Source organism: Pocillopora verrucosa, chromosome 14 (assembly GCF_036669915.1).
Source record: "Pocillopora verrucosa isolate sample1 chromosome 14, ASM3666991v2, whole genome shotgun sequence".
Taxonomy (NCBI): Eukaryota; Metazoa; Cnidaria; class Anthozoa; order Scleractinia; family Pocilloporidae; genus Pocillopora; species Pocillopora verrucosa.
The window spans coordinates 5,562,929-5,578,745 of record NC_089325.1 but is presented as its reverse complement, the minus strand read 5'-3'; the positions used below and the strand labels follow the sequence as shown (position 1 = coordinate 5,578,745).

At 38.1% G+C, this 15,817-nt stretch overlaps 2 protein-coding genes and 1 long non-coding RNA gene across 5 annotated transcripts; 2 read left to right on the top strand and 1 right to left on the bottom strand.

Annotated features, from left to right (window-relative positions):
• Nucleotides 1–3,644: 3,644 nt before the first annotated feature.
• On the top strand, nucleotides 3,645–10,094 carry LOC136277989 (uncharacterized). Of its 2 annotated transcripts, none has more exons than XM_066161032.1 (4): nucleotides 3,645–3,888; nucleotides 7,267–7,653; nucleotides 8,049–8,135; nucleotides 8,527–10,094. In XM_066161032.1, exons 1-4 carry the CDS (start codon nucleotides 3,825–3,827, stop codon nucleotides 8,727–8,729), a joined length of 741 nt encoding a protein of 246 aa, XP_066017129.1. In that variant the 5' UTR covers nucleotides 3,645–3,824; the 3' UTR covers nucleotides 8,730–10,094. The 2 variants fall into 2 exon arrangements, with proteins under 2 accessions (XP_066017129.1, XP_066017128.1); XM_066161031.1 differs by having other exon boundaries at nucleotides 3,647–3,888; nucleotides 8,043–8,135.
• LOC136277992 (uncharacterized) lies at nucleotides 7,992–8,614 on the bottom strand. Its single transcript, XR_010716137.1, has 2 exons — nucleotides 8,472–8,614; nucleotides 7,992–8,196 (listed from the first exon to the last, which is right to left on the bottom strand). It is a non-coding gene; the product is annotated as an uncharacterized lncRNA (long non-coding RNA).
• Nucleotides 10,095–10,806: 712 nt separating the features above from the next.
• On the top strand, nucleotides 10,807–14,446 carry LOC136277990 (uncharacterized). Of its 2 annotated transcripts, none has more exons than XM_066161033.1 (4): nucleotides 10,807–10,942; nucleotides 12,710–13,096; nucleotides 13,708–13,806; nucleotides 13,943–14,446. In XM_066161033.1, the coding sequence occupies exons 1-4, from the start codon at nucleotides 10,825–10,827 to the stop codon at nucleotides 14,065–14,067; spliced, it is 729 nt and encodes a 242-aa protein (XP_066017130.1). In that variant the 5' UTR covers nucleotides 10,807–10,824; the 3' UTR covers nucleotides 14,068–14,446. The 2 variants fall into 2 exon arrangements, with proteins under 2 accessions (XP_066017130.1, XP_066017131.1); XM_066161034.1 differs by lacking the exon at nucleotides 10,807–10,942 and adding an exon at nucleotides 11,391–12,323.
• The last annotated feature ends 1,371 nt before the right edge of the window (nucleotides 14,447–15,817 follow it).

Sequence of the window (15,817 nt, the reverse complement as noted above, 5' to 3'; positions counted from 1 at the left end):
GTGTGTGTTATTCGGAACATATTTATTCGTAAACTTTCACATTTAACCATTTCAAGTCTTTTCATTTTAATAAATCAAAAAATGCATAAAAACCACAGTAGCTTTTGAATAGATTTTTGTTGTTACTCGCTTTCATCGCTTGTCATTTATTACATGGTTTCCGTTCTTGCTGCCAAGTGGTCTCTACCGAGTTATTTCCCCCAGTTGTTATTGTTCCGTCCGCGAAGATTCAGTTTTCCAGTTAGCGAGCGAAAACCTATCGTCACAATAAGTTCAATCATATACCTTTAGGTCCCACTTAAAGGAGCATAAATTTATCTTTTAAACCACTTTACACTAGTTCTTAATAAAGAAACCACAACTTTTAGTTTGCAAGACATGTTTCGACATTCTTATGTCATCTTCAGTTGTAAATGCGATTTTAACGGTTGTACATTTGAATTTATATGAGATTACGTTACAAATTACGTCATATTGTTTACGTTACAATTTGAATATTAAATACGAAAAAACGTGACATAGCACGCGCCAGATGGGGAAAGAAGGAGAAAAGAAAAATAATGATCATAATAAGAAAAATTATTATGATGACAGAATCAAAAGGAAAGAGACAACTCTAGATGCTTCAATTGCTGATTAAGGATGGGTTTGTCCCACTTAATATGCAATGCCTCTTTGATCTTAATTTTGTATTTCGAAGCGGCAGAATCTAAAATGGTGAAACATTCTGTACCACAAGAGTCGAGACAGGCCTTTGATGATTGTAGGTGCTTGTAAATGTGTGAAGTTTTGTCAGACAAGAGGTGCTCACGAACCCGTGTACAGATGTGGCGAGTGGTCTCACCAATATAACTGGCATTACAGCCAGCACATGAAAATTTATAAACGACACGCGAACGTAGACCTGGTGGTACTGAATCTTTCACACTGAACAAGTTTCTGAGCTTAAACGTATTGAAGACTAACTTAATATCTAAATCAGGTCTACAATAACGTTTCAGTAGATGCCTTAACTTGGTTTGAGCGATGTCAGAAAACCGCCCAACATAAGGAAGTTTAAAATAATGCGAAGAAGGGTTTCCGGAGTTTAATGTGGCGTTATGCGTGGGAGAAGGATTATAGCTCTTGGCCAGATGTCTTGAGATAATCCTGTCTATGACGCTGGAAGGGAAACAATTTTTCCGTAGCAAGAAAATAAGTTTTTGTACATCCTTGTGGAAACCAACCCAGGAATTATTGATCTTATATACTCTGTCAACCAAAGTTCTTATTAAACCTAATTTGTACATCATAGGAGTGAAGCTAAAATAATTCGTCAGAAGACCAGTAAACGTCTTCTTGCGGTAGACGCTAGTAATTATGGATGGATTACTGTTGTCAATCAGTATGTCTAAGAACGATAATTTCTCATTAATTTCCTTTTCCATTGTGAAGCGAATACTAGGGTGTCTGGTGTTTAAATAATCAAAGAACAATACCGCGTCCTTCTCATTATTGAACAAACAGAAGGTGTCATCGACATAGCGTCTGTAGAAAACAACTTCAGATAATGAATAGTTGTCTAACCAGGTTTTTTCATGATGTCCCATAAAGAGATTTGCAAGTACTGGAGCAAGTGGGGACCCCATGGCAACTCCATCGATCTGATCGTAAAACACTCCCGCAAACAGAAAACCGGTTTCAGCTGTCGCAAAGGCAAAAAGCCTTCTTAGGTCAGCGGCGTTTATCTTAAGACCAGGGTTACCTTGATAAATATACCTAATCGCAATATCTATGCACTCATCGAGAGGTATACTAGTGAATAAGCTCTCGACATCGAAAGATACCATGAATTTCTTCAATAGGTACCTACAATTACAATTTATCTAAATTCCTTTGTAATCTTCTCGAGCCACATGTCCCACATGAATACAACGTCCGCGACACGTTCTCTTTTGTACATGAAATCAACCAATTATCTACCTCAGTTTCCCTTCCTTTGCGACAGCTGAAACCGGTTTTCTGTTTGCGGGAGTGTTTTACGATCAGATCGATGGAGTTGCCATGGGGTCCCCACTTGCTCCAGTACTTGCAAATCTCTTTATGGGACATCATGAAAAAACCTGGTTAGACAACTATTCATTATCTGAAGTTGTTTTCTACAGACGCTATGTCGATGACACCTTCTGTTTGTTCAATAATGAGAAGGACGCGGTATTGTTCTTTGATTATTTAAACACCAGACACCCTAGTATTCGCTTCACAATGGAAAAGGAAATTAATGAGAAATTATCGTTCTTAGACATACTGATTGACAACAGTAATCCATCCATAATTACTAGCGTCTACCGCAAGAAGACGTTTACTGGTCTTCTGACGAATTATTTTAGCTTCACTCCTATGATGTACAAATTAGGTTTAATAAGAACTTTGGTTGACAGAGTATATAAGATCAATAATTCCTGGGTTGGTTTCCACAAGGATGTACAAAAACTTATTTTCTTGCTACGGAAAAATTGTTTCCCTTCCAGCGTCATAGACAGGATTATCTCAAGACATCTGGCCAAGAGCTATAATCCTTCTCCCACGCATAACGTCACATTAAACTCCGGAAACCCTTCTTCGCATTATTTTAAACTTCCTTATGTTGGGCGGTTTTCTGACATCGCTCAAACCAAGTTAAGGCATCTACTGAAACGTTATTGTAGACCTGATTTAGATATTAAGTTAGTCTTCAATACGTTTAAGCTCAGAAACTTGTTCAGTGTGAAAGATTCAGTACCACCAGGTCTACGTTCGCGTGTCGTTTATAAATTTTCATGTGCTGGCTGTAATGCCAGTTATATTGGTGAGACCACTCGCCACATCTGTACACGGGTTCGTGAGCACCTCTTGTCTGACAAAACTTCACACATTTACAAGCACCTACAATCATCAAAGGCCTGTCTCGACTCTTGTGGTACAGAATGTTTCACCATTTTAGATTCTGCCGCTTCGAAATACAAAATTAAGATCAAAGAGGCATTGCATATTAAGTGGGACAAACCCATCCTTAATCAGCAATTGAAGCATCTAGAGTTGTCTCTTTCCTTTTGATTCTGTCATCATAATAATTTTTCTTATTATGATCATTATTTTTCTTTTCTCCTTCTTTCCCCATCTGGCGCGTGCTATGTCACGTTTTTTCGTATTTAATATTCAAATTGTAACGTAAACAATATGACGTAATTTGTAACGTAATCTCATATAAATTCAAATGTACAACCGTTAAAATCGCATTTACAACTGAAGATGACATAAGAATGTCGAAACATGTCTTGCAAACTAAAAGTTGTGGTTTCTTTATTAAGAATTATTGCCACTCTGCTGTCTTTACGTCCTTTTGGTAACTTTACACTAGCTGTAAGTGTTGGCGTAAAGTTGACATAGAAGCAACTTTAAGCCAACGTAAGTTTGCTTAAAAGTTTTAGTCTCTTTATTTTAACTTTAAGCATTAGCATAAAGTTGGTGTAAATGTCAGCTTTAAAAAATGTAAAGTTTGCGTAAAGTTGCCTAAATTACATATTTTAGAGAGCTTTATGCTAGCTTTACATAGGTGTAAACTTGACTTTTGATGCTGTGCAACCTGCCCAATCCTGAATATCACGTGATTTCCCAGAATCATTGGAAGCTTTTGAGTCCTCATGCTATGAGGCAAAGTCATCTCCTTGTTTGAATTTCTAAATTTTTTAAATTTGAAGCTTGCTGCTGCTGGCGTGCATTCCGAATCTTTTGACTTAGTTTCTGAAGAGGGAACTACTAAGCTTGAATACCCAAGGATATGTGAAGCAGAACAGCATTTGTCTATGTTGACGATGAAAGCATATATACTTTCGATCGTTATCGCGGTACTGATTCAAAGTCTCACAGGTAAGTTTAACATGAATTAGTCGTTTCTGTGTTGATTTGGTCTGTGTATATATGTAAATTGTTGTGAGGCGGAACTCTAGTTAAAGGGAAAGTAACAACACGGCACTTTCTCCGCTTTGAGTACGACGCTGGTTTACTAACAAAGCAAATACGTAAGTTAAATGGAAATAAGCGAAGAAAGCCGAAAGCGAATATCGCTAAACGCAGATACAAACACCCCTTCAATTGTTGTTTTATATTTCGGTCGTAAGTTTCCATCGTAGTACACCGGAAAAGAGCGAAAGAAATGTTTTCGAAGTACTCTATAGGTACCGAAACAAATTTTGGCTTCAGAGGACGGTCAATGCTTTTAATTTCGTATGCATGATATTCTTGGAGCGAATGGATCACCGCAGACGAATTAATGAGGTTCAGATTCTCAGAAAATTTCTATTTTTGGACGGGTCATTGACTTGTTTACGTCTCAGAGTGCCTCTCAGATGTCAGGAGCATCAGTGAATATCACACATTTTTAGAAGAATTGCAAAGCGTAAGTCGTTAAGCTAAGAAGTGAAGCTAATACATTAATATGCAGAGGGAATATGCTTATGCAGGACATTTGACAGCTATGGCGCGCCTTTTAATCAATATTTAAAGTATTTTAATATGTGATGCATTATTTATATTTCTTTGCAGTTTTTTCTTCCTTTCTATATGTTTTTTAATCCGGTGTCCCAGCGGATTTGGACCCCCCTAGAATTGGACCCCCCGGTCCAAATCCGCTAGCGGATATGGACCCCCCCGGTCCATATCCGCTAGCGGATTTGGACCCCCGGGGTCCATATCCGCTAGCGGATGTGTCGATATGTCGAAATGTGTCGATATCCGCTAGCGGATATGGACTCCCCTCCGCGGATTTGGACCCCTTTAACAAAACTGAGTAAAAACATTACCATACATAACTTCCTAATAGAAATAATAAAAATTTAGAAAGTAGGCTTTCAAAGAAAGTTTTTTTTTCAGAAAGTAGGTTTTTATTTTAAAACATTCTCGTAGACGTGATCTTTTTCTCAGCATTGCGTCTCAATTTAAGATTTTCGTTTAATTAACCTGCAGAAAGGTTAATTAAAAGCAATTAGAAAATACGAATGTTGTTAAGATATTGATGTTGATTTGCATTTATAAATAAGCTGAGTTCCAACAGTTCAAAATAGAAACGTTTTGACATGTTGTAAAAGCGTAAAGTAATAGTAGTAAGAGTATTGCTAGTTTCGTTCTTGTTCAGGATTATACTATTTATACTGAGACGAAATAGTTTTCACTATTATGACGTACTTTACGAAGTAAAGTAAGAGTAGTACTAGTTTCATACTTGTTCTTCAGAATTGTATTGCAACAGAATAAGAAAGGATTTGGTATGAGTTTCAATAGTTCGAATCCAATAGTTTGTTGTCATTTAATTCATGCGTAGGCTATTCTACCAACTTAAATAAATGTGTCAGAAATGAAACGATATCTGCCCTTTTCTTCGTCAATTATAGTACGCAATCTTGTGTTGAAATTTTAACGGACATCGCCTAAAAGCTCGCAGTTGGAACAAGTTACGAAAAAGGAATGTTTAGTTGGGGGGGGGGGGTCCAAATCCGCGAAGGGGGGTCCAAATCCGCTAGCGGATATGGACCGGGGGGGTCCAAATCCGCTAGCGGATTTGGACCGGGGGGTCCAAATCCGCGGGGGGTCCAAATCCGCCGTGACACCGGCTCTTAAATATTTTATTTCTATTCTTATTTGATTTTGATTTCATTCTCTTTGTTAGTTAGTATGCAGCATGCAAGCAACGTGATTTGATTTTAGAATAGAAATGGCTGATGAAACTTTAATAGATAGAAACGACATTGATCATTACAACTTCGCAGAGTCGCTTTGTACACTCTTAATTGGTTTTCAGAATATAAACGCACATGATGTGTCCACTGATTACTTTGAAGGGACTAACTTGCGTCCAAAATAGGCAAACTTAACTTAACAATTACTACTTCTCAGTGATGACTCCGTCCTTCAAGATTTCTAGACAACTGTCATAAACTACTCACAAACTAATTGTTCAGACTAAATGTTTGGAGATTATTCAAGCCAGATGGATTACCTTGGAATTCTTGTGCGAGTCTTGTGAGCCTTGGTTTGTCATGTGCTGCACGGCCCCACATTGACTCTTTGAGTGTTGTGACCTTGACCGTTGTAATTAGGGCTTAATTCTCGTATGATAATCGCCACCGCTAGTCCTGTTTAGGTTTGTTGAGGTTTTAGTTCTCGAAGATTGGTTGGTGTTAATTACTTTGTTGTTCGTTTTGAATGTCTTGTGAGATTGTTTTGGTTGGCATTCTAAAATACGTTTACTCTGCCAGGGTAAGTTGTCCCGTAAGCCAAAACATACCTACCGATAAGGTATTTAAGAGCGTGTACTAAGGGCTGAGTCAAGGGAAAAGAGACGTAAAGTTCCTGAACAAACACCCGGGGCCTCCCGTTTGCGCGAGTTGCTCAAGTTAGTTAACCGAACTGTCTTACGTACTATATTATATAAGCTGTTTTGACAAAAGTGCGCTTTGTTTCTCATGTAATGACAAGTTACGAGCAGGCTCTGATAACGCAACGACGTCAAGAAATGAATTTCACTTTCCGTAGCCATCCTCGCTACATTTGTGGCTCAGCCTTATCTGTTTGGTGTCCTACCATACCAAAGTAAATCATTATAATAGGCTTTTACTGCAAAAAATAATTTATATATGATTGATTTATTGAGAGCAACTGTCTCTCGTAATGTTTATTAATGAGAGGTGAAAGAGTAGTTACTTCTTGACGGAGTGTCTGTGACTCGTACGACACAGTGCTAGTCAACCTATGTAGTATGTTATGGCCAGCCACTGAAATGTCTGTGAAAGGTGTGCGATCATTAACAAAAAGAAAGAAAAAAAAAACCCGCACGGCCTTATATTAAGATATCTACCGATATCATTGTGGATTCTCAAGAATCAAGAGAACATATTTTCAGTAAAAATAGGCGCAGCGTCATCGAACTTGATAAGTCCTTTATCACTTCTTAAATATTAATCAAGCATTACGTAGGGACCAGCCATTATTTACCACCAGGGTTGGGGGGGGAGGAGGATTTTTCCTTCTTTTTTGAGGGGGAGTCACAACGTTTTCAGTGGGAGCCGAGGGGGGATCAGTCGGGGCCAGCAGGGTTTAAAGGAGGGACTGGAGGAAATTGAAAGCTAATGACGCGGGGGGGGGGGGGGGTTATTAAAATAAGTTTTATCGTGACACAACCAAACTTCTCCGACTCCCCCCTCCCCCCATCCATGTTCAATAATAACTTTTGCCTTATCATGTCTATTCCAGTGTCCATTCATGCTATAGTTTATCCAAGTATGATCTCTGCTCCAGAGAGGTTCATAAACGTCTCTATTGGTGGGACTGTGTCATTTAGGTGGCACTACAATTCAGGAGATCTAAAGAATGGTCTCTTCGAGATTGTGTTTGGTATTTGGAAGAGTCCTGGATTCCTGAAAACAAAGTTGATAGCTGTCAACTCGAGTGGTTTTGCCTCAACAAGGTCTTCATATAAGTCCTCCGTGGGTTGGGCAGGGAATTTGACATCCTCTGTCGCACTGTTTGAACTTTACAATGTAAAACTTGAAGATAGCAAGAAGTATGGATTAGTGGTAGAATATGGACTTCAGAATACCCCGTTGACCGACTCGGTTCAGCTTCAAGTTGTGTCCAGACGTAAGTAAAATGGTTCAAAACAGCACAGAGAATATTCGTTCTAACTCAAAATTGTATTTCAGGTTACTTTCATTATTGTTCATTTGTCGGTTATATGACGGGTTCCGCGGAAAAGAGGTTCGTGAATGTATCTTCAATAGTGGCAACAATTGATAAGGTTGAAGGGGAATTGTTTTTGTTCAGCTCTGTTACCTTCGTGAATGGTCAAACAGTTCATCTAGTTACTGGAAGATTGATCTACACAATTTTGTTCCTGATCTACCGAGAATTGAGGCCTCCACTGCGCAATAGGGGCGGGAAAATTTGTTTTTGTCAAACTGTTCTTAACACCTTTAAACTTCTTTACTCAACCGATTGTATTTCCGAAATTTTAACGCATAAATTATTAGCCACAGGTTCACCAGAAACCGCTACTGCACAACAGATAAGTGTCACAACAGCCGCGAGAGCTACAAATACAGGGTCTCCAGTTACGTCGAAAGGTAATTTTTGTATCTTGTTGGCTTGCCCATCCTAAGTTGCAGTACTTTTGCACCAGTAAACCTGTAGGTAAATTACACAAGAATTGGAGATAAAACTTATTTTCTTTAATAGCTTTTTATCTCATTAATAATATATGACCCATCGCTACAAACCTACCGACCCCTATTCAGGACCAGTAGCCTGAGTTAAGATTGCAAGTGATTTCACATATTACAAGTTCAAACATTTCATCAGTTACCATCCAACACATAAGAACACTTTCATTCATATTAATTAACCTCCAAACGGACCTTCATACTCATTTGGCCATCTACCCTTTTAAATTATCTGCTTACCCAACTACTACAGTCAAATCGACAGAGTTGCTGGTTTTTTTAATTTCTGTCCTAGAGCCCAACGTTTCAGTGCCAAGAAAATCATCAGAAGAATCCTCCTTTAAATGGGCGATGGCAAGTGGAATCATCTTATGTGTTGTGATAATACTCATTGTGGGCCTTTGCTTTCACCATCAGAAAAAATGCACTAAAAATGGAGCAAATAATAATAGCTTCATTGAAAGCAACGAAAAGGAATTTAGCAAGTGTATTTTGTAAATATAACATACTCAAGGTAGTAGATTTACCAATTCGTAATATCCGATCAGTCTTACAATATATAGTTAGTTGTCTTTTAAGGTGAAGTTAATCAATGATATACATTACTTCAAGGATTTAAACATTGCATAGAAATTTAAATCGACACTAAATATATTTCTACTAAATGCGACCTTCCCTTTTTTTTGCTTTGCGTCGTCATTTCGACTTATTAAATTACAATCTTAAAGAACAGCTCGAAGTTTTCTGTTTAAGGGTGGTTTCTATAAATTTGACCTTTCCTTGAAAGATTCTGTGACTCTAAAATGTCAAATATAGTCCTTTGCTTTTAATTTACTTTTCAATTATAGCTGATTTTCAACGTAGCTGTAAATGATGTGGCAATGAAAAAATAAACTGATTCCTTGAATCCTCATGAAGTAATGTAAACTTTTTGCTGTCATAGCAACAGCTGCGCTAACTTATTTAAGGAAAGATTTAAAACAAAGAAGACAAACAAAAGAACTTGCAGCCAATGATGCTTTTTCCGATCCCAGCAGGAGGGAAGGAGTCGTGAATAAGTTAACGTAACCGTGGGAACCACTTGGTCTTCGACTTCCAGGCCTGATGAGTTCGAGACGAATTTGATTAGGCTCAGATAAAGTATGCTTGATAGAGCGAGGACTAGAGCTGTTAAAATGTTTATTTTGACGGTCAAGTGTCGTTATGATGCTCAAAAATATATCGTCTGTAACGGTCGCAGACGAAAGGCAAAAAAGGGAATGAAAGCAATTTATAGTTCATTACGCTTGGCACTCCCTTTACCCAGGCTGTACGGATGTATATAAGAAATAGCAGCTTGACGCTTAAATTAGGTCTGGAAAGTTCCCGCGCTGCTGAGGTTGATCTTTTAAGCGTCGAGTACCTGTGACGACCTTGAATCAGCTTTAACAATGTTTTGCCGAAACACTACAGCTATTTATAACTGTCACAAACAGGCAAAAATTCAAATTTCAGCTTATGGCCCGCGGTCAAGAAATTCACTTTCTGTTTGTAAATTGAGTGACGTAGATGCCAAGATTTTCTTGTACCAGCTTCTTTCGAGGCAATCACAAGCAATTGACGCTGATATATAAATAGGTTATTTCTGGCAACCAATGAGCATACATTTCAGACGAGCGACCAGAAATGAGTTTGAAAAGTTTGGATGCATAATTTTCGTTTTTTTAGGTTGCTTGACCTCAAAGGCTAGAGTTACGCACAACTGGCGAAACCAGCTTTCAAGTACTTAATTTGGGTTTTGGGATATTGTTGCGGTGATGTAAAAGAACTTTCGATGCGACAGAGACCAGGTTAGAAATAAAGGTATAATACCAAATTGAACTACCAAGGATGTGTCTTGCGTTTCTGTGTACCTCAGGCGAATTTACATAATCCTCTAATTTTGAGTTTTGGGATATTTTTCGTGTAAGGCAGAGGAACTTTCGATGCGAAAGAAATCGAACCGAAAGGTGAATTATCTTTCTCAGAATTATGGCGTATTGCCCACTTTCTAAAATCATGCATGAATGATGCTTAACTGCCGAGTTTGATAATTATCATGAAGCAAGTGGCCTAAGAGCATTACGCAGAACTTTGTCTTATCGTTTTGAAGCGGAAGAACTGGATGGAAAGTGAAACTGCATGGTTTGCAATAACGAACCAAGCGAAGTAAGTAAGCGAATCGGCCGACATCACGCTTTCATTATCTATTTTAAAATAGCTTGCGAGAGCAGACGCCTTCAAGAAGTTTCAGCTCAAGGCTTAATTGCAAAAATCTTCGTAGCAATGACAAAAAATTTCATCGAAGTTCGTGCATCAAGAAGTGGCTGAGAAATTTTGGCGTGAGTGCAACCTCATGCCGTACTAAAAACGTGTGAATGTTTATGGAAGATACTAGAAAATCCCGTGAAAAGTCTGGCATCCATTTCGGTTCCCTTCGAGATCGACCTTAAGAGAACATAAAGTTGTTTTCGGAAGGTTATCAAGGTTGTGCTTTCCATGCACTAATATAAATACTTACCTTTTTTCCCAGAAATAAGCAGAGCCATGTCAACATCATTGTTCAAAATAAGTCATGCGTATAATGCTATGCTGCTGTGCTCTGCATCATTTCTTGAGTTCAGTCCTAACGCAGCGGGTCAAAATGAAATTCTTCTTATGCAGTTTGGTATGTTCTTCAACACTGACTCTGGGTAAGTTGACTGTAAGTGTTTTAAACGAGCATATACGATGTATCTTGTTTCGAGACTTTCAATTATTAATGAAGGTATCAAGTGCTCACGCTACAAAATCAAATGAGTTTGTCAGGTCTGTAGACAAATAGGACGAACGCGAGAAACATGCCGCGTCTTGTTCTGGCCGCTTAGGTCTTGGTACAATGTAATTTTCCGTTGACGTTTGGGATAGTTACGTAAGGAATCCTTCATTGTCACAAGAGTCCCCAAATTTGGGCACCGTGATCCTGTCTCCCTTAAGTTGACTCATCATTGTTTCCTGTTTTTCTCACTTAATTTGCATCTTAAAATCAAAATTTGACAATATACGAAAGTTTTCCCACAGAGTAGGTAGGAGATATAAACTTTTCTATTTTGGTGGAAATTAAATGATATGTAACTAAAATGTATTAATGGCATTAAGCTAATATTCTATACACTGTTGTTGATCTTATCAACGTAGTCAGGTTTCGATGACACTTCTCTACGCTTACCCAAAGTTTACCAAAAGTATTAAACCCCATATAATAATTTCTAATCGATCTTATCGGTTACTGCCGACTGACAGCGTTTTGTTTAACTCAGTGGAGGTAATTTTCATAAATTTTGCAATAGTAGCATGTCGATTGTTAAAATTTTCTGGGGGCCACCACGCCGTACTCTTTATTTGAGAGGCAATCATACCCTCTGTACGGTGATGATAAACAAAAGGTTTCATCCACAACACAATGTATTAAGCGCGTGTCACTAGCTTGATTCCTTCTTTTTTGTGAATTTCCAAAAAATGAGACTAACCCAAATAAAACTGAAATATGGCTTCCTCTAAAGGAGTCATAAAGGCGCGCAAACAATATGATGTCTAACAGCTTCATTTTATTTTTTTCCCTAGTGCACGTGGCCAGCACGTGTTTAAAACAGGCGTCACTTAGATATATGCACACTTTCTCCAAGAGAAGTCTCTTTAATCTAGATGGTGCATAGTTATTCTAGACTAGGAGTAGGTGGTAACCTATTTCTGAGTAATCAGTATTGCATGTAGGCGCTCGCACTCTCTAATTATGTACCAGCGACCTCTGTTTCTCGTTCTTTATTTTTTATAGCTTTTCATTCTTTTCTTTTCTCTTTTGTGGCTCACTTATTGGTCAGTCACCTAGATCCGCCTGTATTCGTTACCATGATTGGCTCTTGTTCAAAACTACTTTGATCGGGTCAGTGGAAATCTGACTCGTCCTAACTCTTCGGCGTCAATTTTTTTAGAAAAGAAGCAAGAAACATTCTGAAAGCTTTAGTGGCAGGCTTAGCTGGCTTTGAAAGTAGCTTTACAGGTTTGCTTTGAGCCCTTAATGTGATTATAGTGAAGGTAATCAAACTAGCTTGGGAGAACGATATTTTTCCATGCAAAAATATGATGACACCATTGCTGCTTTCAGTTTTATAATACAATATAATAATATAACACAATAACACAAGTGACCTTACTTTGAACAACGTTTGTTGATAGATGAACAGTTTTCATATTTTTTAAGAGGGAGTCACAAAGTTTTCAGTGGGAACGGATGGGGAATCAGTTGGGGCCAACAGGGTTTAAAGGGTGGAACCACAGGAAATTGACTATCAATGAGGGAGGCGGGATAATAATAATACTATTGAGTCATAAGGGGAATCAGGTAAGTTTTATCCTCACACAACCAAACTTCTACGACCCACCCCCTCAATTATGACTTTTGCATTATCATGTCTTTCCAGTGTCCATTCATGCTACAGTTTATCCAAGTATGATCGCTGCTCCAAAAAGGTTCATAAACGTCTCTATTGGTGAGACTGTGTCATTTGGGTGGCACTACAATTCAGGAGATCTAAAGAATGATCTTTTCGAGGTTGTGTTTGGTATTTGGAAGAGTCCTGGCTTCCTGAAAACAAAGTTGATAGCTGTCAACCCGAGTGGTTTTGCCTCAACAAGGTCTTCATATAAGTCCTCCGTGGGTTGGACAGGAAATTTGACATCCTCTATCGCAGTGTTTGAACTTTACAATGTAAAACTTGAAGATAGCAAGAAGTATGGAATAGTGGTAGAATACGGACTTCAGAATACCCAGTTGACCGACTCGGTTCAGCTTCAAGTTGTGTCCAGACGTAAGTAAAATGGTACAAGACAGCACAGAGAATATTCGTTCCAACTCAAAATTGTATTTCAGGTTATTGTGATTATAGTTCATTTGTGGGTTATAACACGGGGTCCGCGTATAAGAGGTACATGAATGTATCTTCAATAGTGGCAACAACTGATATGGTTGAAGGGGAATTATTTCGTTCAGTCGGTATCAAAGTTGTAGTTCCTTGATGGGAAGGGTCCCTGAAATCTTCCAAAAGAGGAGGCAGCACTGAATTATCAAGAGAAATCGTCAACAGTAATTCCAAGATCACTACGAATTGCGAGTATAATTCCTTCCACGGTAATTGCAGATTATTGTTTTTTTTTCGTAAATACGATTAAAACTGCCATTCTACACAAGCTCTGTTACCTTTGTGAATTGTTCAAACACTTCATTTAATTACTGGAAGATTGATCTACACAATTGTGTTCCTGAACTACCGAGAATTGAGGCCTCCGCTGCGCAACAGCGGCGGGAAAAGATTTTTTGACATGCTGTTCTTAACACCTTCAAACTTCTTTACTTAACTGATTGTATTTCCGAAGTTTTACCTCTGCTTGGTATTAAAGTTGATTTCGCTCTAATTATTAGACACAGGTCCACCAAAAACCACCACTACTACTCCAAAACAGATAAGTGTCACAACAGCCGTGAGAGCTACAATTACAGGGTCTCCAAATACGTCGAAAGGTAATGTTCGTATCCTGTTGGTTTGCCCATTCTAAGTTAAAGTAATTTTGCACCAGCAAGCCTGTACTACGGTTACTACTACAGTTTAACCATCAGAGTTGCTGTTGTTTTTTTTTTATTATTATTTCTGTTATAGAGGTTGGCGTTTCATTGCCAAGAAAATCTTCAGGAGAATCCTCCTCTAAATGGGCAGTGGCATGTGGAATCATCTTATTTGTTGCCATTTTCACCATTATAAAAAAAGCCCTAAACATGGCGTAAATAATTGCAGCTGTAAGACACTTGCTATGGACGACTCACCCTTATTCATTAAAAGCAACAAAAATGAATTCGGTGTTTGATCCTGGGGAGATTCATGCTAAGAAAATTAAAAGGTCTAAACACTGTGTTACTGCTACGACAGCATCAGTTAAATGTTTAGTATGGCACGGCAGCAGATTCAAACGTATTAATTTCAATCGAACCAAACTAAGCGCACTTGAGGTAAATATAAAACCCCCAAGCTGGTAGGTTTACTAATTCTAAATATCCGGTTAGTCGTTCAAAACATAGGTGTGTTGTAAGGGGAAGTTACTCAATGATGTAAATCAATCCAATAATTTACAATTGATAATAAATGTATCACGTTTCTGTCTTTCTATTCAGTGCCTTTTGAGAGTTTTCGAGCGATAGTATATTTTAAAATTCTCCTGTTACCTCTCTCTCTGATGAATGTTTTTCGGGTGACCTTACGGTCTGCGTAGTCATTTCGACTTATTGAGTTACAATCTCAAATAACAACTCGAAGTTTTCTGTTGAAAGTTAGTTTCTATAATATTTGGACTCTCCTCGAAAGATTCTGTCACCCTAAAATGCCAGATATGTTCCTTTGTCTTTAATATACCTATCAATTACAGCTGATTTTCAACGAAGCTGTAAATAACACGCGCATAAACTGAGATCGCAACCCTTTTGGTGAATGATGTCGCAATGAATAAACAAACTAATTCCCTGACTCCTCATGAAAGAATGCAAACTTTTCGCTGCCATAGCAACACCTCCACTAACTTATCTAGGCAAAGATTTAAAACTGACAAAAAAGACAAACAAAAGGATTTGCAGCCAATGATGCATTTTCCGATCTCACTTCAGCAAGAGAGACGCTGTCGTGAATAAGCTAACGTAACCGTATCAACCACTGAGTCCTCGACTTCCAGGGCTGATAAGTTCGAGACGAACTTGATTAAGCTCAGATAAATTATGATTGATAGAGTGAGCACTAGAGCTGTTAAAACGTTTATTTTGACGGTCAAATATTGTTATGATGCTCAAAATACATCGTATGAAACGGTCGCTGACGAAAGGCAAAAAAGAAAATGAAGGCAACTAAGTTTATTGCGCTTGGCGCTCCCTTAACCCAGGCTATACGGGTGTTTATGAAGAGTAGCATCTTGGCGCATAAATTAGATTTGAAATGTTCCCACGCTGCTGATGTTGATCTTTTAGGCGTTGAGTACATGTGACGACCTTGTATCACCTTTAACAATGTTTTGCCGGAACACTTCAGCTATTTATAACCGTCACTAGCAAAAATTGAAATGTTAGCGTAGGGCCCGTGGTCAAAAAAACTCACTTTCTGTTAGTAAATTGAGCGATATAGATGCAAATATTTTCTTGTACCAGCGTTCTATCGAGATAATTACTAGCTATATGACGCTTATAGATGAAAAAATATCTTTATGGCCACCAATGAGCATACATTTGAGACGAGCGACCAGAAATGAGTTTGAAAAGTTTTGATGCATGCACATTTTCATGATTTTCTTAGGGTGCTTGACCTCAAAAGCTAGTTTCAAAAAAGATTTACGTACAACTGGTGAAACCAGCTTTCAAGTACTTAATTTGGGTTTTGGGATATTCCGACTCGTTAAGATATCTAAAGTTATTTTACTTTAGAATTTCAAAATTGTTCAAACTTACATCATCTGATTTTTTATTTAGATTTTGTTATAAATTCAGAACTAAAGCAATG